Source organism: Emys orbicularis, chromosome 1 (assembly GCF_028017835.1).
Source record: "Emys orbicularis isolate rEmyOrb1 chromosome 1, rEmyOrb1.hap1, whole genome shotgun sequence".
Lineage (NCBI taxonomy): Eukaryota > Metazoa > Chordata > Testudines > Emydidae > Emys > Emys orbicularis.
This window is the reverse complement of record NC_088683.1, coordinates 88,148,997-88,175,010: the sequence shown is the minus strand read 5'-3', so window position 1 is coordinate 88,175,010 and position 26,014 is coordinate 88,148,997. Positions and strand designations below refer to the sequence as shown.

General features: G+C 43.4%; 1 protein-coding gene across 1 annotated transcript in view; it reads right to left on the bottom strand.

The window, feature by feature from the left end:
* Positions 1 to 26,014, bottom strand: part of CFAP54 (cilia and flagella associated protein 54) — a 215,509-nt gene that overhangs the window by 6,697 nt on the left and 182,798 nt on the right. Inside the window, exons 63-68 of the mRNA XM_065423873.1 lie at positions 22,389 to 22,592; positions 21,355 to 21,566; positions 5,944 to 6,129; positions 4,847 to 4,953; positions 3,844 to 4,012; positions 2,014 to 2,091 (exon numbers count right to left, since the gene is read on the bottom strand). Of these exons, the coding sequence (XP_065279945.1) occupies positions 2,014 to 2,091; positions 3,844 to 4,012; positions 4,847 to 4,953; positions 5,944 to 6,129; positions 21,355 to 21,566; positions 22,389 to 22,592 (956 nt within the window). The remainder of the gene's footprint in view (positions 1 to 2,013; positions 2,092 to 3,843; positions 4,013 to 4,846; positions 4,954 to 5,943; positions 6,130 to 21,354; positions 21,567 to 22,388; positions 22,593 to 26,014) is intronic.

The following is a 26,014-nucleotide window of genomic DNA, read 5'->3' as shown; positions in this document are numbered from 1 at the left end:
TCATCGTAGCAGTGGAGATATGTCTACAGGTTTTGTATCAGTTTTTCTGACAGTGTCTGGTCAACATCCTGGACTCCACGATCAACTTCAGCAATGGAACCCTACAGACAACTACATACAAGAAATCCACAGATCACTACATCTACCTTCACAGATCCAGTAAACACCCCAAACACACCAAGAAATCTATTATCTACAGCTAGGAACTCAGATACCACAGAACATACTCCAAGGAGGAAGTCCAGGATATATATCTGTAATGGAGGACGGTCCCAGAGCTTGGGCTGCAGCCCAAGCCCGAAAGTGTACACTGCAGTTAAACAGCCCCTTAGCCTGAGTCAGCTGGTATGGGCCAGCTGTGGGTGTCTAACTGCAGTATATATGTACCTTCTGAGTACATTTCCCAGATCTAATGAAGAGCTTGGTATAAGCTCAAAAGTTTGTCTCTCTCACTTACAGAAGCTGGTCCAATAAAAGATATTACCTCACCACCCTTGTTTTTATTTAAGACAGTCTTGCTGCGGACTTGGAAACTGGTAGTGAGGTCACAATCACTCTTTTGATGCCTCCAAGAGAAACTGAATTCTGATCACAAGTGGGGTAACAACTTGAGTACAATGTCATGGACAAAAAATGTACCAATCCACCTCCCAAAAAAGTTGATAGTAAGAGCCAAAAAGGACAGAAGGAAAGCCCAAGTGACTGGAGGGTCCAAAGCTAGATATAGGGATACATTATTCATTATATTAAAAAGTGCAGAGAATCTGGTAGAGCCTATGCAAAGGATGTAGCTCTTGGCAAAGGTGAAGGGAAAAATCAGACAAATCTACTGTGAACATTTTTAGTTTTCTGTTGTATGTGGAAGGAAGTGTTTGTAGCCCAAACAATGAAGATATAAAGTTTATAATCATGCTATTGTGTAGGCCTGAGACCTGATGAAACACCCCCCTCCCCCCGTCCCATATTAAACCAGCCATGGGTGAAACTCAGGGAGTTCACCTCTAACATTGAAGACCAAAAAAAAGAAGAATGTTCTGCTGCTGATAAAGCACGCCCACCTCAGGAATGCCCCTAATGAAAGTTATAACCACCAAGGTTGTAAAGACGCTGGGAAATTAGGGAGGATACAGAAAGAGACTCAATAAATGGTAAGATAAGCTCTGATCAGCGTTTTAATGCTGACCATCTGCATAAACAGAGAAGGTCACAACTAAATTTATCTTTCATGCCTAAATTGTAAATGTAAAAACTTGGGCAGGAAGGAGGACACATAGGCACCAGTGTGTAATTGGTTAAATTTTTGTTATTTAGGAGTGTGGGATAATGTGATAGGTTTAGTAAATGTAAAGGAGGTAGCTAGTTTTTACCTATATAATGTAAATGAAAAACAATGCTTTTGGGTGCCATTTCCGGACTGCAGTTAAACATCAAGCTCCCAGAACTCTGACCCCTCTATATGACCGTGACGTGCAGAGGCATCGCTGGGAATCCCCAGATTAGTGGGTCCTCAATGGCCATTGGGTGAAATTTGTCTGTATATCGGGAATGGTGAGCATAAGAGATTTGCTTGGTATACGTATTCTGTGTGTGTTGCTAATAAACAGGTGTTTAGAGCACAGCTGTTTAAGGCTCTTTCACTGGGAAAAGGTTCTGCTGACCCGTAGAGCCCTGAGCCCCGTGAGTAGGAGCGGGTACTTAAATTGACCAGGTTTCTTCCTGAGCCCTGTGGGTAAGGATAGGTACCTTACACCCTGAACCCTTGGAAGGAAAGGGTGGGGGTGCCTAAATTGATTGAGTCACGCCTTGAGCCCTGGATAGGGTATAAGCGGGGTGCCCTAAATTGAGCAGGTAACAATTGTGTACATGAATGCTCTTTTGATTGTACAAATCTCTATTAAAACCAGTAACGTAGGAAAGAAAGAAAGACACTAATTGATATCATCTCTATTTTAGTTTGAGCAAAGAATTTTAGCCTTGAAGAAAAAGGGTTTTTTTAAAATCAGAATATCATACCTCAGTTAATGGAGAGGACAGATCTGGAACAACACACAGCAAAGCTTTTACTTCAGACAAACATTGTTTAAGCATTTCCTAATGATAACAAAATAGGAAAAATCAATGCTGTATTTTACGTTTTCTGCTATGAACTATTAGATAGGATTTTTAAAAATTCTTTTTCAATGCCTCACAATTATGGGGTTATTTGTTGTTTTGACAGAATTCCAAGTGTGGGAATGTTTATGTTCTATTTTTTAATACTGCAGAGAAGTGAGGCTCAGACATCCTTAAATTTATAAAGTACCAGACTTATAGTATCTACAATAAATTCATGGTGGTCTTTTCTAGAGCAACTCAAGGGCCCAATCCTGCAGTCCTTACTCAGGCAAAACACCAATTGACTTCAGGAATGAGTAGGGCCATCCCAAGGGGAGTGCGGGGCCCGGGACAACACCCCCCCACTCCCCTCGCCGCCCCCATTCCACCCCTTCCCCCAAGTCCCCACTGGCTTCCTCTTTCCGGCTTCCACCCCCTCCCCCAAGTGACACCGGGAGCCGGCAAGGCGGAGAGGAACAGGGCAGGCTGGGGCCAGATTGCTCGTTGCTGCTGGCGCCAGGCCCTCTGCTAACCCCCCAGGCCACCCTGGACCCCGCATCCCAAAGCACGGGGCCCCACAAAGCGCAGGGCCCAGGGCGGTTTCCCCTGTCCATCCTATGGATGGGACAGCTCTGGGAATGAGCCCCCAATAAGTGTACTTCTGCCACACATTTATTGAAGACAGAGTTAAGCAGATAGGCAAAAAGATATTTGTGTACATGTAACATACAAAAGAAATACCACAACCAATTAGCATTCCAGACTGTGGTTTTCAGATCGCTGACTTATTTACTAATGAAAGTTTGAACAAAAACCTTCAGCTAATCAGAAACAGTCACTAAAGGACAGCTCTGTCTACCTTCTAAAAACACTGTATTCTGTGATTGGCTGAAACATCATTTGTTCTCCAAGCCAGTCAGAATACAGCTTTTCAATAACGGCACAGTGAGCAATTGTCACTGCTTCACAGTACCCATCAAGCAAAATGACAGCATCTACATCATTAATCATTTCATATAATAGATATAAAGAGAACACTGTCACATGATAAATGTCTCCCACTTTGAAAATAAATGCCTACTTTTCCTCGGCATTTATCAAGCAGCAGTTATGCTGCAGCAATATTCTATTCCTTTGACATTATCTCAGAGAGACCACATGGAAATTCTGAAATTGCCTCTTTTGTATTTATTTATTTATTTATTTTTGTCACAGAGACATATTCAGCCTTGCTAATAAAAAGAGAGAGCATGGTGGTATAGAGAAGATGAAAAGAAATTCCTTGCCAGTTTTAGCCCTACTCAGAGTTATTGGAAGGTTCTCTTTTTAGAATCCAATCACTGCCCATTCTGCACTGAAGATGTATAAGCTATTTTGTCAAAAGAGCTTTTGTATTGATCTTCATATTAGTATAATACCATGGCCAACATTTTCAAATACGGATCACTAAAAAAGTTAGGTGCTTGCAGTCATATTTAGACATCTGAGAATGTGGCCTTTATTTTCAGGGAAGCTGAGCATATTTTATGTTTTTTAAGTGCCAGGCACACCTGACAAGAAAGGAAAAAAGTTACAAAGTTAAAGATTAGGTGAGGTGGGTGAAAATGTTTCAACTTTCATTGAAGTAGTTGAGGGAGGTCTCATTGTTTGTCTTTTCTTCCAACTTTCCCATTTCCTCAAAAATAAACATCTAAGACATCAGACTATCAAACGTATTTAGAATCCTGAGCATAATTTATCCTCACTTACTTCTATTTTTTCATCGAGTTGCACCTTTGCGAGATTAATTTTGGACTTTGTTGAAGGCACTCGTTTCTGTCTTTCACTTTGTTCTTGTAAAGGAAAACTTGTAGATGACTGCACCAAAATTTCAATTTGCTGTTTCACATTAGACAATTTCTCATGTAAAGAAATAATTCTAAAAAAGAATAATGTTGTATCTGTTACATAATGCAGCTATACATTTGGCAATGCTTTGATGGTACTTTTATTTCCATATATAAACAAATTGACATTGTTTCTCACACAGTTTTACTGTGATGGCTTCTTTCATTTCAAGCCTGATCCTGCAGTTTTGCACAAACCAAACTTTCACTGAAGACAAAGGAAATATGAGATGTGAAGGAATGCAGTATTAGGCACTTTGTGATTTAAAAGAACCACAATAGAAATGGTAAGAGGAAACATACTTCAAAAATAATATTTCTCCTTTGTGCCATTGTCATTCTGTTGCCTTTGTTGCTATGTTGTGTGTTTTGTATGCCAAAACACACCAGTTAAGTTTAACAATTTGATGATCTGGGTTGGATTTGAAATAATACATAAAATATTGCTATAGTTTGTGTAACAAAATTAGGAAGTTCCAGAATTTTGACGGGCAGGGATACCTTTTACCTACAAGACTATTCCCTTCACAATGTTCTCCAGTGCTTCCTCTAGTCCAATTCTGCATTGCTCAAACAATACTGCTTCTACTACTTTCCTTGGGAGTCTATCCACACTCTGATATATCTCAAAGTTTACTGATATTCAGCCTAAAATTTATTTTACCTAATTTTATCTCATTACTCCTAGCTATTCCCCCTTGTAGCACCCTACACAACTGATCTCCGTCCTTAGTATTTATAGCCTTCAAATACTAAGCTATATTTCTGAGCAGTCATCATTTGATCAAGACACAAATTATGCATACAGTAGATATTACACACATAATATAGCATGTAATAATATAACAAGGTCTGTGATTAATTACCTAGTCAATGGAATCCACAAGTGACCAGAAAACACATTGGCTGAATTGAAAGTCTTGATGCTGACAATCTTGACATACTTTGTATTGTAAGCATAAAGCAGCAAAACCTGTAAAGAAATGGGAATATGTAAGGTATAAGCCAGTACTAGTATTTCAGACATAAAGTATTTCAATAACAATATACGAACTAATATCTCTGTTGACTTCAGTGGAACTATTCGTGTGAATAAAGTTAAGCCCCTATGGAAAAGTGTTTGCAGAATCAGGACCTTAGATTGTCAACTCTTTGGGGGCAGGAGTTGTTTCTTTCTATATATTTATTTGTACAGCATCCAGACTATTGTAGGTTTTACCACTAAGTAAATAATTTCTGTGGGTCTGAAAGATTATGTCACAGGGCATGACCACCCCGAATGCACCCCCCACTTCCTGACCCCATTCAACCACATATTCCAAAACCCACGAAGTCTTCACCTCATGCAGACTGAACAGAGGGCTTCTATTGAATGTGGATTAGGGGACATGATACTATTGAAGCTTCTTCCCTGCCCCGGTGTGTGTCAGTCATTTTATTATATCCAAGTATTATGGTCCATATAGGAAGCACAATCACCCAGTCTATGGAGTAATACCAACAAGATGAGTTAGGTCAGTGGCTCTCAAACTTTTTTACTGGTGACCCCTTTCACATAGCAAGCCTCTGAGTGTGACCCCCCCTTATAAATTAAAAAAACTTTTTTATATATTGAACACCATTATAAATGCTGGAGGCAAAGCGGGATTTGGGGTGGAGGTTGACAGCTCGCGACCCCCTATGTAATAACCTTGTGACCCCCTGAGGGGTCCCGACCCTCAGTTTGAGAACCCCTGAGTTAGGTCAACCTTAGTCCCAATTGAATTAATTTGCTTTTGTAGTTGATAATCTATTTCTTAGCAATAGATGAATATTTTTGTTGCATACACAGGCAATTTCAGGCGTGTGGCATCATGCACTGTATGTATATATGATTTATACAAGTTTCAGGTACTGCACTTAAATGCACTTTGTTATTTTTAATAAAAAGCTCCAATCCAACTCTTTCATTTTGTAATTATACCATAGTCTCCATATCTTTTGTTGATTTCTCCAGAGATGGAATGTACCACTGAATGCAAAGTTCCTTGTTTGGAGCAATCGTTGCCTTGTTGTCTAGCTGAATGTCTGTGTCTGTGCAAAAAGAAACTGTGGAGGCTATTCTCACTGTGGACATCTTATGTGGGGCTCCAGGAATTTCTAGAGACATCTGAAAAACAAATGTAAACCAAAATAAAGATTTATAATTTTTTTCCCAATATAAAATGAACTTGGCTAGCAGTTAGTTTTAGACCAGTGGTTTTCCACCTGGAGTGTGTGGACCCCTGGGGGGTCCCCAGACTATGTTTAAGATTTCCAAAGGGGTCCACACCATCATTGGAAATTTTTTAAGGGTCTGCAAATGTAAAAAGATTGAAAACCACTGCTACACTGTCTACAATCTACACTGGCTTTTTAAGTCCCATTATAACATCCACTGCTGTATAAATATACTACTTTTATATAGTTATTCAAGTAAATATGCAGCTTTAAAAGAAGTCACTCTCAGTTGAGCTTTTTTAAGAGTTCATACGGTGAGATTTTTTTGTCATGAATAAACTGAAGAGTTTTTGAAAGTGAAATAGGTAATTAAAAACTGTACTTCCAAGCTCCTGATGGTTTGTCCTTCTTGCTAAAAATTATATGACATGCTGATCATGTGGAAATCCAATGCTGAGATACTCAACCCGTTTCCATATATGTTAACAACTACAGTAGTGACTTCACCGCTCAGCCACAAAAAGTGGTCTGATATCGTCAGTGGGTCCTTGGCCATGCAGATTCAAAGGATAAAAACACCCTGAGACAATAAGCACCCATGACATACCCACAATGTTCTCTTGGCAAAGTAAAGCAGACTTTGTCCCTGGGGGTACCCCACACTATACATGGTTCCTCAGTATCTCTTGGTGCTCTGGCTGTGTCCATGAACTCGTCACCATCCACAATACAAGGCTCTGCGTTTAAGACACTTTTGAGCCCTCAATGCCTGATTAAACCTTTTTTATACACATATACACATGTTAACATGGAGATGCAACAAACTTACAAGAACATTCTAATATGGGCCTGGGAATAGGGATTTAGTTTTTGGTATCTTTATGATTTTGCAATATCTAGTCTATGTTGTACAGTTTAATTAAGGATTTATAGAAATTTATTTTTATAGTGTATATTTCTAATGTACCACACAGGACTGTGTGGCATACTTTGTTTTTAATTGTACAACATTGTCTGTTGTTGTTTACATCACACTGAACCTTTCAGACGAACAATGACACAGCTCTGCCTGTCAAACTGGAGGGTTGCTGGACTACAGACATTGGTATTTATCAACTCAACTTTCTCAAAATCCTGTAAACAACAAACTACTGTCTTACATACTTCCTGTCCTACATACTGTTACAGAGTGATATAAAATGTAAGCATGAAAAATTCAAAAAAGGTACACAATTTTATTAGAGCATTTTTTGAAATTTTAACGTAATTTGTTTGGATTCTTTGTTCAACAGAGGAGAAAAAAGCTTCAATAGATTAAAAAAGTTATACAGACATGCATAAGTGATGAGATCCTGAATATAATAACGATCCTTTCAATAAGTCATCTACCTACTTGTAGTGAAAAAAACGCTGAGGTTTCAGTATCAAATTACAGAAACAATTTTTTAAAATAATGCGTACAACCTACCGAATGATTAAATCTTCTAAAATGTGGTTATAAAAATCAATGAAGCTTTGAGCTGATAACAAAAAAAATCAAATAATTTTATGCTTGTTAGCTGTCTACAACAATGAAATGAACACATGATTATGCTGCTTGCACCTGTCATGAACATAACAGTGATTTCTGGAGCTGATTATTCTAGGACAGTGTAATACTAATTATATCAAAAGAAGAGCAGACTGAGTAAAATAATTTTTGATATATGATGGCTGTTATAAATGTCACATGCCATATAGTTATAGTTTATTCAATGGCATTGCTCTTCATTGCTGGGAACTGGGTAATGATATGCAGTCTTACATTACAGAAAGTTCACCAACTCTAAAGAGCTACTTTCATAAAAGCAGTTTAAGTCAGATGGATAAGAGAACACATTTTTGCAGGCTTATATGAAAACACTGAAGAATGGACAGTAAAATTAACCATAAAGAATAACCTGTTGTTTTAATGTTAAAATGGTAATTGTTATTCCTGTTCAGGTGAGGAGTGGGATGGGAAGAAAATAATGTTTAACTTTAAATTGAACCTTCAGAGACTAAAATCAATATATATATATGGCATGGTTATTGTAGACCCTACACTTCCAACTGTTGAAGCTTGCTGTGAATGATATAATGTGAATATATAGTTTGACAAAGTTCCTCCTCTGCCTTGGTGGGTCCTGCGCTTATAGGTGGATTTGCTTGCCTCAGAGATTCACGGCAGCCCTCAGTTTGGCCACTTTTACTAGTGGCTCAAACCTGCCGTCCACTCAGCTAACCTCATCACTGGCTAGCATGGGGGAAACGAAGAACAATCCCCACAGTCTCTGTGTCCCACCTAGTGGGCCGGGGACAGGCCAGATCCCTTTCAATTTAGACCTTCCCTTCTGGTGTTTCTCACAGACCAGGTCAACTCCTCCTGTGTCCGATCAGGAGTTGGGGGGATGGGGGCAACCCGGGCCCACCCTCTACACCGGGTTCCAGCCCAGGGCCCTGTGGATAGCAGCTGTCTACAATGTTCCCTGTATCAGCTGTGTGACAGCTACAACTCCCTGGGCTACTTCCCCATGGCCTTCCCCCAGCACTTTCTTTATCCTCACTGCAGGATCTTCCTCCTGAAGCCTGATCACGCTTGAACTCTTCACTCCTCCAGCAGCATATCTTCTCACTCCCTACTCCTTGCACACACTCCTACTAACTGATGGGAGGTCCTTTTTAAACCAGGTGTCCTGATTAGCCTGCCTGCCATAATTGATTCTAGAAAGTTCTTAATTGGCTCCAGGTGTCTTGATTAGCTTGCCTGTCTTAACTGGTTCTAGCAGGTTCCTGATTGCTCTAGGGCAGCCCCTGCTCTGGTCACATAGGGAACAGAAAATTGTTCATCCAGTGGCCAGTATATTTGCCTTCTACCAGACTCCTGTACCCCACTGGTCTGGGTCTGTCACATATCCCTCCCCCATGCTCAACACCAAGGGGTTGGGCAACTTGGGACGCCAGACAGTGCACACGTGACAAGCCATCGCATTGCCGTGATGTCTCCCTGCTCTGTGTTGCACACGGAACTGGAAAGGTTGGAGGGATAAGAACCATCTGGTCACCCTTGTGTTCTTCTCCTTGTTCTGCTGCATCCATTGAAGAGGGGCATGGTCGGTCACGAGGACAAATCTGCGCCCAAGCAGGTAGTAGCACAAAGTTTCCATGACCCATTTTACAGCGAGGCACTCTCTCTCCACCACTGCATATTTTTGTTCCCTCAGAAGGAGTTTCCTACTGAGGTAGAGAATTGGGTGTTCCTCCTCCCCGACCATCTGTGATAGGACGGCCCCCAACCCTACTTCCGATGCATCCATCTGCAGAATAAATTCCTTGGTGAAATCTGGGGCTATCAGTATGGGGTTACTGCAGAGGGCAGTCCGTAGGTCTGTGAACGCTCTCTCTGCTGCGTCAGACCATCTCACCAGATCAGGTCCACGGGCCTTCCCTAGGTCTGACAGAGGGCTTGCCCTTGTGACAAAGTGGGGGATAAATCGTCGGTAATACCCCACCACACCTAGGAATGCCTGGACTTGTTTCTTGCGACTTGGACAAGGCCAATTTTGGATGGTCTCTAACTTATTCAGTTGGGGTTTTACCAGACCTTTTCCCACAATGTAGCCAAGATATTTGGCCTCTGTAAATCCTATGGCGCACTTAGCAGGGTTTGCTGTAAGGCCAGCTCGCCTGAAGGTATTGAGGACTGCCTCTACCTTCTCTAGGTGGGTTTCCCAGTCTGGGGTATGAATGACCACATCATCTAGGTAGGCAGCAGCATGATGATTATGGGGGCATAATAGCTTGTCCATGAGGCGCTGGAAGGTAGCTGGTGCCCCATGTAGTCCAAAAGGAAGGACAATATATTGGAAAAGACCCTCTGGGGTAGAGAACGCAGTCTTTTCCTTTGCATCTTTGGCAAGGGGAATCTGCCAGTACCCCTTTGTCAAGTCTAGGGTAGTCAATAATAATATATGGAGACATACCTATCTCATAGAACTGGAAGGGACCCTGAAAGGTCATTGAGTCCAGCCCCCTGCCTTCACTAGCAGGACCAACTACTGATTTTGCCCCAGATCCCTAAGTGGCCCCCTCAAGGATTGAACTCACAACCCTGGGTTTAGGAGGCCAATGCTCAAACCACTGAGCTATCCCTCCCCTATATAAATATATATTATTATTTTTTGTTGAGAACACATCTTGGTTCCAGAAGATCATCTCAGACACCTCATTCTTCTGGTCTGGCATTAATTTGGGAGACACCCTCACCTGTTCGGAGGATTTGTTTTCCTGGGGTAGGTCTTTTCGGACAGCTGCGCATGCCTCTTGTGCATGCCAGGGTTTCAGAAGGTTGATATGATATATTTGCTCTTGTTTCCGACGTCCCAGTTGTTGCACCTTGTAATTTACCTCCCCTACAGGTTCAACTATTTTGTAGGGTCCCTGCCACTGGGCCAAAAGTTTACGCTCTGTTGTGGGTACCAGCACCATTACTCGGTCTCCAGGCTGGAACTGCCGAACTTTGGCTTGGCGATTATACTGAGCTCATTGGGCCTCTTGCACCTTCTCTAGGTGTTCCCGCACAATGGGAGTGACCCGCGCTATCCGGTCCCTCATTTGTAACACATGCTTAATTACATTCTTCCCCTCATTGGGCTCCTTCTCCCAAATTTCCTTGGCTATGTCCAAGATGCCTCGAGGGTGGCACCCATATAATAGCTCAAAGGGAGAAAACCCAGTTGAGGTCTGAGGTACCTCCCGGATGGCAAACATAAGGTATGGTAGTAGGGTGTCCCAATCCTTCCCGTCTCGACTTACCACCTTCCTTATCATAGCCTTCAGGGTTCGGTTGAACCTTTCTACCAGCCCATCGGTCTGTGGATGATAGACCGAAGTCCTCAAGGTATGTATGTGGAGTAGGTCACATAGGTCCCTCATTAGTTTTGACATAAATGGGGTTCCTTGGTCCGACAGTATCTCCTTTGGTAGCCCCACTCGGGCAAAAATCCCCACTAGCTCTTTGGCTATTGTTTTAGAGGCTGTGTTCCGCAAGGGGACAGCTTCTGGATACTGTGTAGCATAGTCCAGAATGACAAGTATATATTGATGGCCCCAGGTAGTCTTCTCTAGGGGTCCCACTAGGTCCATGGCTATTCGCTCAAACGGGACCTCTATGATGGGTAGGGGTACCAAAGGTGCCCTCAAGTGGGGATGGGGACAGTGCAGCTGACACTCTGGGCAGGAGGCGCAGTATCTCCACACTTCTTCATGCACTCTGGGCCAGAAGAACCTTTGTAGGACCCTTGCCAGGATCTTCTCTACCCCTAAATGCCCCGCAAAAAGATGGCTATGCGCGAGGCTTAATACGGCCTTCTGGTGTTTGTGAGGCACTAGGAGCTGCTCTACCTTCTGTTCTTGTACTGGTGCAATCCGGTACAGGAGATCCTTTTTTATAATGAAGTAGGGGCAGGGTCCCTGGGTTTTCCCTTCCATAGGGACCCCATCTATTTCTGTTACCTCCTTCCTAATGTTGTCATACCTTGGATCTTCAGCTTGGTCCTGTCCGAAATGTTACCTCCCGGGGCTGGTCTGCCCGAGTTCTAGGGATGGGTCTCTATTGCTTCTGCCGGTTCAGAGGCATTAGGGTTGGGGTCTGGCTCAAGTGCTTCTCCCTCCTGGACAGCCTCCTTTTCAGCTGCCCGGGTCTGCCTACCTACGAGAGCGACCCTCTGGCTTTGGGTCAGTATTCGGGTTCCCAAGACCTTAGCTGCCCTTCTTTCCTTTTTCGACTTTCTGCCCCGCCTGGGAGTGGATAAAATGTCTGGGGAAATTTCGGAGAAAATTGGGAGTTGACAGTCTACTGTGGACGCCTCACTAGCTTCAGGGTCCTCCCCTTTCTCCAATCCCCCTACTGGGAGTAAGTCATCAAATCCTGGGAAGTCCCTCCCTATGAGCACCAGGTAAGGGAGTTTAGGCACTACACCTGCTGCTATCTCTGTAGGGTTCCCTTGGATTTCAATTTTTACCGGGATGGTGGGGTAGTAACTAACCGTCCCATGGACGCATGTCACCCCTGTGCGTTTTGCCTGTAGTAACTGACTACGTTTCACGAGCTTTCCTGAGATGAGTGTGATGGCGCTCCCCGAATCTATCAGTGCTGTGGTCTCTACTCCATTTAACCTCAATGGCCTGGTATATTTGTGTGGGGTTAGTGCAACCCCCACAATGTGAATTAGGGAGCATGGGTTTTCCTGGTTTCCTAGGTTACACTGCATAGACTCCTCAGCATTGGGGCACTGTGCAGCTATGTGTTCCCACTCCTCGCAAGCGTAACATCTGTATGGGGCCCTAGGCCAAACCGGTCTCTCGGTTTGGGCAGTCTAACATCACGATCCTCTTCACCCTCAGTGCTTTGACTTTTGGTGGCCTCTGGTGGGCCTTCAGTCCCTCTCTTTTTCCACCTGGGCCTTCCTGGGGGCTCAGTTGCCTGAGATCTGGGGATCAGTGCCACTAGTTTAACCCAGGGCGCCTCTTCCTTAACTGTTTGGGTCAATTCCCTCGCCGTCCTTTGCTTCTCTACCAGTGCAACAACCTTGTTGTAGGTGGAGGGGTCGTTCTGGCTTACTCAGGTGCGAAGATCTGGCAGTAGTCCTCGCATGTACCGGTCAATAACCAGAATCTCTAGTATCTCTTCTGGACTCTGAGACTCAGTTTGTAACCACTTTCGTGCGAGATGGATGAGGTCATATAATTGGGACTGCCGGGTTCTGTTGTCCTGGTACCTCCACTCGTGATATCGCTGGGTCCGCACTGCAGTTGTTACCCCAGATCTGGCCAGGATCTCTGCTTTCAGCTGGGGGTAGTCTGCTGCAGCCTCTTCAGACATATCACAATAGGCCTTCTGGGCCTCCCCACACAGGAATGGAGCGAGGATGCCAGACCGCTGTTCTCAGGGCCAAGCCTCCCATATGGCTGTCCTCTCAAAGGCCAGGAGGTATGCCTCTATGTCATCCTTCTGTGTCATTTTCTGCAGCCAATTGCTGGCCCGTATGACCAGCGTCCCATCATGGCTGTGGTTCAGCTCTGTAAGAGCCTTCACCTGGTTTACCAGTTCCTGCAACATAGCATGATTTTGAGCGGTCTGGTCCATTAACAAGCGATTGGTCTCCTGCTGCAGCCTCACTGCCTCCTGTTGGGCGGCTGCCTGGACACGGGTAGCCTCCTGCTGGGCAGCCATGGCTTGTATCAGTGCCCGCACTACATCATCCATTGTGGTGGTGGGGGAAAATAAACCCTCTCCCTCTTTTTTTATTTTTATTTTAAAAACATTCTCCTTCTTCCGCCACGCGGTGCACCCAAATCCCACTGCTTACACCAGTGTGACAAAGTCCCTCCTCTGCCTTGGTGGGTCCTGGCCTATAGGTGGATTTGCTTGCCTCAGAGATTCACGGCAGCCCTCAGTTTGGCCTCTTTTCCTAGTGGCTCAAACCTGCCGTCCACTCAGCTAACCTCATCACTGGCCAGCATGGGGGAAACAGAGAACAATCCCCACAGTCTCTGTATCCCACCTAGTGGGTCGGGGACAGGCCAGATCCCTTTCAATTTAGACCTTCCCTTCTGGTGTTTCTCACAGACCAGGTCAACTCCTCCTGTGTCCGATCAGGAGTTGAGGGGATGGGGGAACCCGGGCCCACCCTCTACACCGGGTTCCAGCCCAGGGCCCTGTGGATAGCAGCTGTCTACAATGTTCCCTGTATCAGCTGTGTGACAGCTACAACTCCCTGGGCTACTTCCCCATGGCCTTCCCCCAGCACTTTCTTTATCCTCACTGCAGGATCTTCCTCCTGAAGCCTGATCATGCTTGAACTCTTCACTCCTCCAGCAGCACGTCTTCTCACTCCCTGCTCCTTGCACACCCCGCTACTAACTGATGGGAGGTCCTTTTTAAACCAGGTGTCCTGATTAGCCTGTCTGCCATAATTGATTCTAGAAAGTTCTTAATTGGTTCCAGGTGTCTTGATTGGTTCTAGCAGGTTCCTGATTGCTCTAGGGCAGCCCCTGCTCTGGTCACTCAGGGCACAGAAAATTGTTCATCTAGTGGCCAGTATATTTGCCTTCTACCAGACTCCTGTACCCCACTGGTCTGGGTCTGTCACAATAGCTTTATTTAGGTTTGAGGCTTGGAATTTCTTTTAACCAACTATACAAAAACAATCTCCAATTTGCATCTCAAACAAGGGGGAAAATTTGTAAGGAAAGGCTCCAGACCCAGCTTGATGAATAACCACCTCAAAGAGGTTATTAGGAGTAAGCAGAAGACCTACAGTGAATGGAAGAAGGGATTGATCAGCAAAGAAAGCTACATTTTGGAGGTTAAAAAAATGTAGGAATAAAATGACAGTAGCTAAAAGTCAAGCTGAATTAGCTCATGTCAAGGAAAGTAAATAACAAGAGGATTTTTAGTTATAGAAATACAAAGAAAATAAGGAAGGACGAGGTTGGGACTCTATGCAGTGTGGATAGGAAGGGGATTATACATAATCTAGGTATAGCCCAAAATCTAAATGAATGCTTTGCCTTAGTTTTCAATAAAGATGATAATATGGAACATAGGCATGAATACAACATGGCTGATGAAAATGAGTATATAGAAATGGAAATTACCACATGTGAGTTGGAAGGAAAATTTAAAGAGCTTAATGTGCTCAAATTGGGGGGAGGGGGGCTGTATCATTTCCATCCCAGAATACTGAAAGAACTGGCACATGAAATTGCTAGTCCAGTAGCAAGGATATTTAATAAATCTATCTATTTGTGGGTAATACCACATATGGACAATAGCTAACATTGTACCTATATTTAAGAAAGGAGGAGGTGGGGGAAGCGATCTGGGCAATTACAGACCTGTTAGTCTGACCTCAGTAGTATGCAAGGTTTTAGTGCACATTGTGAAGGAAAGAATAATTACATTCATGGAGGTAAATGGTAATGGGGATGTAATGCAACATGGGTTTACCAAAGGTAAATTATGCCAGACTAACCTGACTTCCTTCTTTGAGAAAATAACTGATTTATTAGATAAGGGAAATGCAGTAGATCTAATATACTTGGACTGAAGTAAAACATCTGACACACTACTACATGGGAAATTACTAGCTAAATTGGAGAAGATGGGGATTAGTACAAGAATTGTAAGGTGGATAAGGAACTGGCTAAAGTGGAGAAGGCAACAGGGTTGTGCTGAAAGGTGAACTATTGAACTAGAGGGAGATTACTAGTGAAGTTCCTCAAGATCAGTCTTGGGACCAATTTTATTCAATATTTTTTATTACTGACCTTGGCATAAATATAACTGTGTGCTAAATTTGCTGATGATACTAAGTTGAGAGGCATCATCAATGCAGAAGATGATCAGAATATTATATGGGAAAATCCTGATGACCTTAAAGGGATGAAATTCAATATTACAAAGTGCAAAGTCATGGACTTAGAGTCTAATAATAAGAATTTCTGCTACAAGCTGGGATTCATCGTTTGGAAGTGACAGAGACGGAGAGAGACCTAGATATGTTGATCCATCACAGGATGATTATAAGCCACAAGTATTATAAGGCTCTGAAAAAGACAAATGGAATCCTAGGATGTATCAGATGAGGCATTTCCAGAAGAGATAGAGAAGTCTTTATGCCACTGTACAAGACACTGGTTAGATCTCATGTGGAATACAGTGTAAAATTCTGGTCAGGTGCAGAAAAGAGATACTAGGATGACTGGGGGCATGGAGGGACTATTTTATGAGAGGAGGTTCATAGATTTTAAGGACAGAAGGAACCACTGTGATTATCTAGTCTGACCTCCTGCACATCACAGGCCACAGAACCTCACCCACCCTCTCCTGAAATAGACCCATACCTCTGGCTGAGCTACTGAAGTGCTCAAATCTTGATTTAAAGACTTAAAGTTACAGAGAATTCACCATTTATTCTAGTTCAAACCAGCAAGTGACCAGTGCCCCATGCTGCGGAGGAAGATGAGCCTTCCCCCTCCCCCCCAGGATCTCTGCCAATCTGACCTGGGGGAAATTCTTTCTCAATCCCAAATATGTCGATCAGTTAGACCCTGAGCATGTGGGCAAGACCCAGCAGCCAGAGACCCTTTTTTTCTGGAAAAGAATTCTCTGTAGTAACTCAGAGCCCTGCACATCTAGTGTCCAATCTCTGGCCAGCATGGAGATATTGCTGATAGCAGTCGCAGATGGGCCATATGCCAATAGATGCAACCTCATCATACCATCTCCTCCATAAACATATCAAGCTCAGTCTTGAAACAAGTTAGGTTTTTGCCCCCAATAGTCTCCTTAGGAGGCTGTTCCTGAACTTCACTCCTATGCTGGTTAGAAATCTTTGTCTAATTTCAAGCCTAAACATGTTGATGGGCAGTTTATATCCATTTGTTCTTGTGCTAACTTTGGCCCTTAACTTAAATAACTCCTCTCCCTCCTTGGTATTTATTCTTCTGATGTATTTATAGACAGCAATCATATCTTCCCTCAGCCTTCTTTTGGTTAGGCTAAACAAGCCACGCTCCTTAAGTCACCTCTCATAGGGTAAGTTTTCCATTCATCTGAGCATCCTAGTAGCCCTTCTCTGAACCTGTTCTAGTCTGAATTCATCTTTCTTAAACATGGGAGATCAGAATTGTACTCATTATTCCAGATGAGGTCTCACCAGTGCCTTGTATAATGGTAATAACTCTTCTCTGTCTCTACGGAAAATATTTCGCCTGATGCATCCTATGGTTGCACTGGCCTTTATCACAGCTGCATCACATTGACAGCTCATAGTTGCCCTGTGGTTGACCAATACACCCATGTCTTTCTCTTCCTCTGTCACTTCTAACTGATACATTCCCAGCTTATAGCAGAAATTTTTGCTGTTAGTCCCTACGTGCAAAGTGCAAGGTCATGACTTGTGACATTGCACTCTATATGATTTTATGAAAATATGCTAATGAGTGTAAATATAATGTAACTGGAATATGATTCATGCAAAAGGTCTCTTGTAAGGTATCATTACAAAGCTTATAATCTACTGAGTGTGGTCATCCTATCTGTATGCAGCATTCTTGTATCTGGAACTAGAAATATGAAATATAACTCTGAGGGCCTATTGTAATTTTGCAAAGTATGAGCCATTAATGGTGGTTTGGAATCTTGATGACTCCCATCAACCAGGAAAACTGACTGTTGATGGCTCTGTTTGCTTGCAGGCCTTCCTGTGAGTCAGGCTGGGAGGAATGAAGGCTTGGGGTCTCACAGGACATGTGACCATGTCACCTGGTACTGAAATCCATCTTAAACCTGGGGCTTTTCCATTTAGAAGGAGGGGTGGGGACCCAGAGAGACAAAAGATTCCCACCTTGTGCCAAAGCTATATAAGGGGGTGGAACAGAACAAAGGTGGCTGCAATCATGAGAAATCCCCTAGCTACCACTTGAGCTGGAACAAGGACTGTACCAGGTGAAAGGATTGTGCCCAGACTAGGAAGGTGTCCTGTCTGTGATAGAAGCTTATTGAAACATCTGAGGTGAGGTTTTATCTGTATTCAGTTTTCTTACTGTACTAGGCTTAGACTTGTGTGTTTTATTTTATTTTGCTTGGTAATTCACTTTGTTCTGTCTGTTATTACTTGGAAACACTTAAATCCTACTTTTTGTATTTAATAAAATCACTTTTTACTTATTAATTAACCCAGAGTATGTATTAATACCTGGGGGGGGGGGGTAAACAGCTGTGCATATCTCTCTATCAGTGTTACAGAGGGCAAACAATTTATGAGTTTATCCTGTATAAGCTTTATACAGAGTAAAACGGATTTATTTGGGGTTTGGACCCCATTGGGAGCTGGGCATCTGAGTGTTGGAGACAGGAACACTTCTTAAGCTGTTTTCAGTTAAGCCTGCAGCTTTTGGGGGATGTTGTTCAGACCTGGGTCTGTGTTTGTAGCAGGCTAGCATGTCTGGCTCAAACCAGGCAGGGCACTGAAGTCAGGGGAAAATGGGCTCAGAGGTAGTCTTGGCACATCAGGTGGCAGACCCAAAGGGGGTTTCTGTGATCCAACCTGTCACATGACTATTAAATATCATCCCATTTCTGTTACTCTAGTTTTCAAGGTCCTCCAAATCTTCTTGTATGATATTCCGGTCCTCCTCCATATTGGCAATACCTCCCAACTTTGTGTCATCCACAAATTTTATTAGCACACTCCTACATTTTGTGCCAAGGTCATTAATGAAAATGTTAAATAAGACTGGTCCCAAAATCAATTCTTGAGGAACTCCACTAGTAACCACCTGCCAACCTGACTGTTCATCTTTCAGTATGACAGGTTAAGGTCTCCTAACCAGTTCCTTCCCCACCTTTCAGTTGTCATATTAATCCCCATCTTCTCCAATTTAACTAACAATTTCCTACGTGGAACTGTATCAAATGCTTTACTGAAATCCAGGTAAATTAGATTTACTGAATTTCCTTTGTCTAGAAAATCTTATCTTCTCAGAGAAAGAGATCAGGTTGGTCTGGCACGATCTATCTTTTGTAAAACCATGTTGTATTTTATCCCAATTTCCTCTCTGTCTTTTATTACTGTCTTTCAAAATTTGTTCTAAGACCTTGCATACAACTGAGGTCAAACTAGCCGGGCTATCATTTTCCAGATCACCCTTTCCCCCCTTTCTTAAATATAGGTATTATATTTGCAATTCTCCAATCCTGGGATATGCCCCCCACGTTTATGGATTCATGAAAAATCCTTGCTCTTGGTCTTACAATTTCATGTGCCAGTTCCTTTAATATTTTTGGATGGAGATTATCTGGACCCCCTGATTTTGTCCCATTAAGTTGTTCGGGTTTTGCTTCAGCTTTCACCTTGGATGTGGTAATTTCTACTTCTACACTCTTGCTCCCATCAGCCACCCTACCATTGCCCCTTATTAAAAACAGAGGCAAAGTATTTGTTTAGGTGTTGACCCACACCTAAATTATCTTTAAACTCCACCCCATCTTCAGTGTTTAGTGGTCCCACTTCTTTACTTGTTTTCTTTTTATTTATATAGCCACAGAACTTTGTACTATTGGTTTTAATTTCCTTTGCAATGTCCAGTTCTGCTTAGCTTTTGGTAGTTCTCACTTTATCCCACACTTTCTGATCTCCAAGAGTTAGCTTTCCTTGCTGATCCATCCCTTCTTCCATTCCTTGTAGGCTTTCTGCTTTCTCTTAACAATCTGTTGAGATGCTTGTTCATCCAGTTTGGTCTGCAACGCTTCTCTACGAGTTTCTTCCCTTTGCTTTGGATGCAGGCTTCAGATAGTTTCTGCAACTTTGACTTACAGTAATTCCAAGCTTCTTCATATTCAGATGCTTGAGTTCTTCAGTTCAGTCAACCTCCCTAATCATGGAACCTAGTTCAAGACCTATTTTTGTTTCTCCTGGAAGAGCTTGGCTTATTTAACCTAGAAAAAAGAGGGCTTAGAGGGTATATGATTGCTCTCATCGGGGGCGGGGGGGGGGGGAATAAACACCAGGGAGGGCTATTTAAGCTACAGGACAATGTTGACACAAGACCAAATTGATATAAACTGGCCATAAACAAATTCAGACTGGAAATCAGAAAGTTACTAATCATCAAAGGAGTGAGGTTCTGGAATATCCTCACAATAGGAATTGTGGGAGAAAAATCTAGATTAGTTTTAAGAGAGAGATGGACAAATGTATGAGTGGGATTGTATGATGGGATTGTTTGTGATGGTGGAGGACAGGGCTCAGCAGACCTGGGGAGGTCTCTTCCAATTCATATATTATGTTCTTAAAAGTTTATGTTTCAGGGCTTCAGCTGGCATCCTGTAGGGTTCAAGAAAGGACACCCCTCACCGCCGCAATGTATTCTTAGATGGTTTTGTTTGGTCTACTTCCTCTAAAGCATCAGAGATGGTCATGTGAGATGGGATACTGATGGGCGGGCCAGGGCTCCAAAGTGGCATTGAGCATTCTCTCTCTCAGATGCTTGGCTGGCTGATTCTTGCTCACATGCTCAGAGTCTAACTGATCACTGTATGTGGGGTTGGGAAGGAATTTTCCCCTAGATTAGACTGGCAGTGACTTTAGGTTTTTTCTCCTTCCTCTGCAGCATGTTGTGCAGCTCACCCACTGAGATAATCTGTGTATATTTCACTTATCAATTCCCTTCCATTGCAAGGGCCTTGGGCATTGGTATATGTCAGTCTCTCCCAAGCTCTGCCTGTTTCACATAATAGTTTAGGCTCCTGTGGACTGTAATACTTTGGATTTAGTGTGTGGGTGCTGGGTTTGTGTTGGTGGCCTCTGATATGCAGGAGAACAGAGTAGCTGATCTGATGGTCACTTCTGGCCTTAAACTCTATGACTGTGAGATCTGGACTGGACTAATTGCCATGTTTGTTTGCAACCCTTCAGTCCTGAAAGGACTGACTCTAAAACTACCAACTCAGCTGGTCTAATAAGCATATTTACAATTGTAACACACCTTTAAAAATAAATTAAATCTGGAGCTAAATACCTCTGCAGTGTCCTCTTTAGACAAATAAATATAATTAATTTTTTGAAGAAAATGTTTCATAATATTGTATGTAACATATAGAATATATACAAAACATACAATTCTGACAGGATAGAAGGTTTTTACAATCTGAATATGTATTAGGTATTGTGGTATTTTTGGTGTGATGCATGGGGATTTGACCAAGGGATAAGGCAAAAGTATTGGTCTTCTATCAAATAACACTGAAATTTTCTTTAGTTTTTTATGAAAATTTTCATTTAAAATAACATTGTTTAATTGCTACTATTTTTCATGCTATAGACACAATGTACATTGGATGTAATTCACTCCTGTGCAGAGGATCAGCACAAAAGCCGGTGCAACAATTAATTCCTTAAAATAAGGCTTGAATAGGACTTAAGTGTGGCATGGGCTTTGTGCTAGCCCTGTGCACTGGTGTGAATTTCACCCTTGTAGAAGAGCTGGTAAGAAACAGAATATTTGGAGAGTCCATGAAGCTCTCCATGAATGATGAGTGCAAGGCATGTCATGCAAGCGTGACAGGGAAATAATTTTTAAAACATACCTTTACAGGAACAGCAGCCAGACTAGCACCTGGTTTTTCTAAAAACTGCAGTTGTTTTGGAAAATCTTCAAGACAACATGTTGAATAGATATACAGATGTTTTTTAAGGAAAATATGCATTTCTGCTAAACGTAGAACAATTCCTGTCTCAAAAACAGAAGTGAACAGTGCATCTTCCATAGAAAATGATCCAGGTGTTGATTTGGAGACAGCTTTGGAAAGAGAAAATCTTCATTAATTTACCATTTGCTATTTAGAAATATAGACTTTCTATGACTGCTTGGCATTTATAAATCCAAAACATATAATAAATTTAAATAAATTCAGCAACGAATCTGTAAATTTTTTTTGCAGAATTCCTAAACTGATAGTTCTTAATCATTATTGTTTATTTGAATTGTTGTAGCACCTTGAAGCCACAGTCATGGACCAGCGCTGTCTGTAGCTGAATAAACATAACAAAAGTAGCTTAAGAATCCATACAGTTCTGTGACAGACTAGAGCACCCACCTCCCAGTTGGTGCTTGCAGAAAGAAACGCTTTCTGAGGTGATTATTTTAAGAGTTGATCAGTGGAAGGAAGAATCCATCTCTCCCAGGAGCTCAGTTAGGGGTTTACCCTGAGACAACAGCTGAGGCGGAACAAAACCACCCCTGGAGCTTGGGATGTAATGTGGTTTTTAAGTGCAACTCTCACTATCACCTTGACAATCGAATATTTTCTTAGGCCTCCATAATTAAAAAGAAACAGTTTGAAAATGAAATAGCTTACTGAAATAATAACGAGAAATCAATTTCAAGAGACCCATTTAGTGATGCAAAAGAGACATAATATGGTAGTCTAAGTCTATATTCATTTACAGTGGTTTTACACTGGCATAACCCCATTGACTTCAGTGAAGTTTCTCCTGATTTACACAGTGCAAAAGAGCTCAGAATCAGGATCAGGATCAGGTACTTTGGAGTTAGTCCCAGAGAATAACTCCCCTAATTCCCCTGGCATCAAGAAAAAAAAGTAAAATTGACAGTTCATACCAAAGAGAGGGCTCATGTTATGTCTTATTAAATAATTATGGTAGCGGATTAAATGCACCCATGTTATAGTTTGTTTCCACTGGCTGTCCTTGGAGATATTATATTCTGTTCCTTCACTTTCAATTTGGTCCTTTTCACTTTGTATGATTTCTTCATTTTTGATAGAAGAGGCCATAAGGTTTTTATAGCGAACCTCATATCCATCTGCAAATGCAAAAACAATTAAACCTAACTCACACTCATTTTATTCAACCTTGCAATTTGCAAGTTTAAAAGCTAAGGTGTACTTCACAGCAGAAAGAAACTAAAATGCACACCAACAGAGAATTTTATTTTCAATGCTATTTCTGAGTCTTGTGCTGAACTTTATCATCTGCAGCTGAAATGCCCTTTGTGACCCCAGCAATGTGGCTATACAAGGGAAGCAACAGTAAAGCCCTTTCCAACCTGCTTTCGTATTTGTTTACCAGTCAGGAGAAAATGTTTTTAACATTCAATATTTTAACATCAGGAGCCATATTCTGCCTGGTCCTTATGTGAATTCAAGCTGGGGTGGGGGGCAGGAGGAGAGGCACATGGCATCTTCAACCTCTTTGTGTGCAAAACTGCAGTTCCTGTGCTCAGGGGAGCACAGTCCCCTGAGGACATGGAGACTGTAGACACAAACGGTTTGGGAAGGAGGAGGAGGAATATATTCCCACCCCTTTCTGCACCAGCCTGGGGAGCAGGCTGTACCCAATAAAGGGGGGGGGGGCAGGCAGTAGGTGCACTGTCCTTGAGCTAGAAAACTCCTGAAAGCAATGACTCCCCATGGGCCCCATAGGACAGTGTGACTTCTCTTAGGCCTGGTCTACACTACGAGTTTAGGTCAAATTTAGCAGCGTTAAATCGAATTAAGCCTGGACACGTCCACACGACGAAGCCCTTTTTTTCGACTTAAAGGGCCCTTTAAACCGGTTTCTTTACTCCACCTCCGACGAGGGGATTAGCGCTGAAATCGGCCTTTCCGGGTCGGATTTGGGGTAGTGTGGATGGAATTCGACGTTATTGGCCTCCGGGAGCTATCCCACAGTGCTTCATTGTGACCGCTCTGGACAGCACTCTCAACTCAGATGCACTGACCAGGTAGACAGGAAAAGCCCCACGAACTTTTGAATTTTATTTCCTGTTTGCCCAGCGTGGAGAGCACAGGTGACCACGCAGAGCTCATCAGCACAGGTAACCATGATGGAGTCCCAGGATCGCAAAAGAGCTCCAGCATGGACAAAACGGGAGGTATGGGATCTGCTCGCCATATGGGGAGACGAATCAGTGCTAGCTGAACTCCGTAGCAGTAAACGAAATGGCAAAATATTAGAAAAAGTCTCAAAGGCCATGAAGGACAGAGGCCATAACAGGGACGCACAGCAGTGCTGCGTGAAAATTAAGGAGCTAAGGCAAGCCTACCACAAAGCCAGAGAGGCAAATGGAAGGTCCGGGGCATAGCCGCGGACATGCCACTTCTACGCGGAGCTGCATGCCATGCTAGGGGGTGCAGCCACCACTACCCCAACCATGTGCTTTGACTCCATCAATGGAGAATCACGCAACAGGGAAGCGGGTTCGGGATATGAGGAAGATGATGATGAAGACAATGAAGATAGCTCACAGCAAGGAAGAGGAGAAACCGGTTTCCCCAACAGCCAGGATATGTTTATCACCCTGGACCAGGAACCAGTAACCCCCGAACTCACCCAAGGCGTGCTCCCAGACCCTGAGGGCACACAAGGGACCTCTGGTGAGTGTACCTTTGTAAATATTACACATGGTTTAAAAGCAAGCGTGTTTAATGATTAATTTGCCCTGGCAATCGCGGCCAGTACAGCTACTGAAAAAGTCTGTTAACGTGTATGGGGATGGAGCGGAAATCCTCCAGGGACATCTCCAGAAAGCTCTCCTTCATGTACTCCCAAAGCCTTTGCAAAAGGTTTCTGGGGAGGGCTGCCTTATCCCGTCCACCATGGTAGGACACTTTACCACGCCAGGCGAGTAGCACGTAGTCTGGAATCATTGCATAACAAAGCATGGCAGAGTATAGTCCCGGTGTTTGCTGGCATGCAGACAACATCCATTCCTTATCTCTCTTTGTTATCCTCAGGAGAGTGATATCATTCACGGTCACCTGGTTGAAATGGGATGATTTTATTAAGGGGACATTCAGAGGTGCCCGTTCCTGCTCGGCTGAAGAGAAATATTCCCCGCTGTTAGCCACGCGGTGGGGGGGAGGGGTGAAGTGATCATCCCAGAGAATTGTGGGGGGGGGGGAGGGGAAGGGGGCTAGTTGGGTTTGTGCTGCATGTTAACCCGGAAACCGCAGCCCCTCCTTTTACATATTGCAAACCCATTTTGAATGGCCAACCCAACAGGTGCTTGGTATGGGAAATGAGAGCGCTGCTGTTTGAAACCATTCCCACATGTTATGAAGGTTAAAAAGCCAAAAGACTGTGGCTTACCATGGCTGCCTGCAAGCCGAATTCTGTTGCCTGGCACTGCGTGAGTGAGCTCTCACACCAAACCGGCAGGCCCTCAATATAAGAGGAAAAATGCGACCTTGTAACGAAAGCACATGTGCTGTGTAATGTGAACAGCAAAATTTAACATGAAAGAATGTAGCCATTGTTCTCTAAAATGTGTCTTTTTAACCACCTCTCCCTTCTCCTCCACCAGCTGCAAATGTTTCTCCTTCGCAGAGGCTAGTGAAGATTAGAAGGAGAAAACGGCGGACTCGGGATGATATGTTCTCGGAGCTCCAGATGTCCTCCCATGCTGACAGAGCACAGCAGAATGCGTGGAGGCAGTCAATGTCAGAGTGCAAAAAAGCACAATATGAACGAGAGGAGAGGTGGCAGGCTGAATCGCGGGCTGAAGAGAGCAAGTGGCAGGCTGAAGAGGATAGGTGGCGTCAGATTGCTGACAGAAGGCAAGAGTTGATGCTCCGGCTGCTGAAACATCAAACTGATATGCTCCAGCATATGGTTGAGCTGCAGGAAAGGCAGCAGGAGCAGAGACCGCCGCTACAGCCCCTGTGTAACCAACAGCCCTCCTCCCCAAGTTCCATTGCCTCCTCACCCAGACGCCCAAGAACGCGGTGGGGGGGCCTCCGGCCACCCAGCCACTCCACCCCAGATGATTGCCCAAGCATCAGAAGGCTGGCCTTCAATAAGTGTTAAAGTTTTAAAGTTTTAAACTGCAGTGTGTCCTTTTCCTTCCCTCCTCCCCCACCCCTCCCGGGCTACCTTGGCAGTTATCCCCCTAGTTGTGTGATGAATTAATAAGGAATGCATGAATGTGAAGTAACAATGACTTTATTGCCTCTGCAAGAGGTGCTCGAAGAGGGGAGGGGAGGGTGGTTAGTTTACAGGGAAGTAGAGTGAAACGGGGGGGGGGGGCGGGAGGGTTAATCAAGCAGAAACAAACAGAAGTTTCACACCGTAGCCTGGCCAGTCACAAAACTGGTTTTCAAAGCTTCTCTGATGCGCACCGCACCCTGCTGTACTCTTCTAACCGCCCTGGTGTCTGGCTGCGCGTAATCAGCGGCCAGGCGATTTGCCTCAACCTCCCACCCCGCCATAAATGTCTCCCCCTTA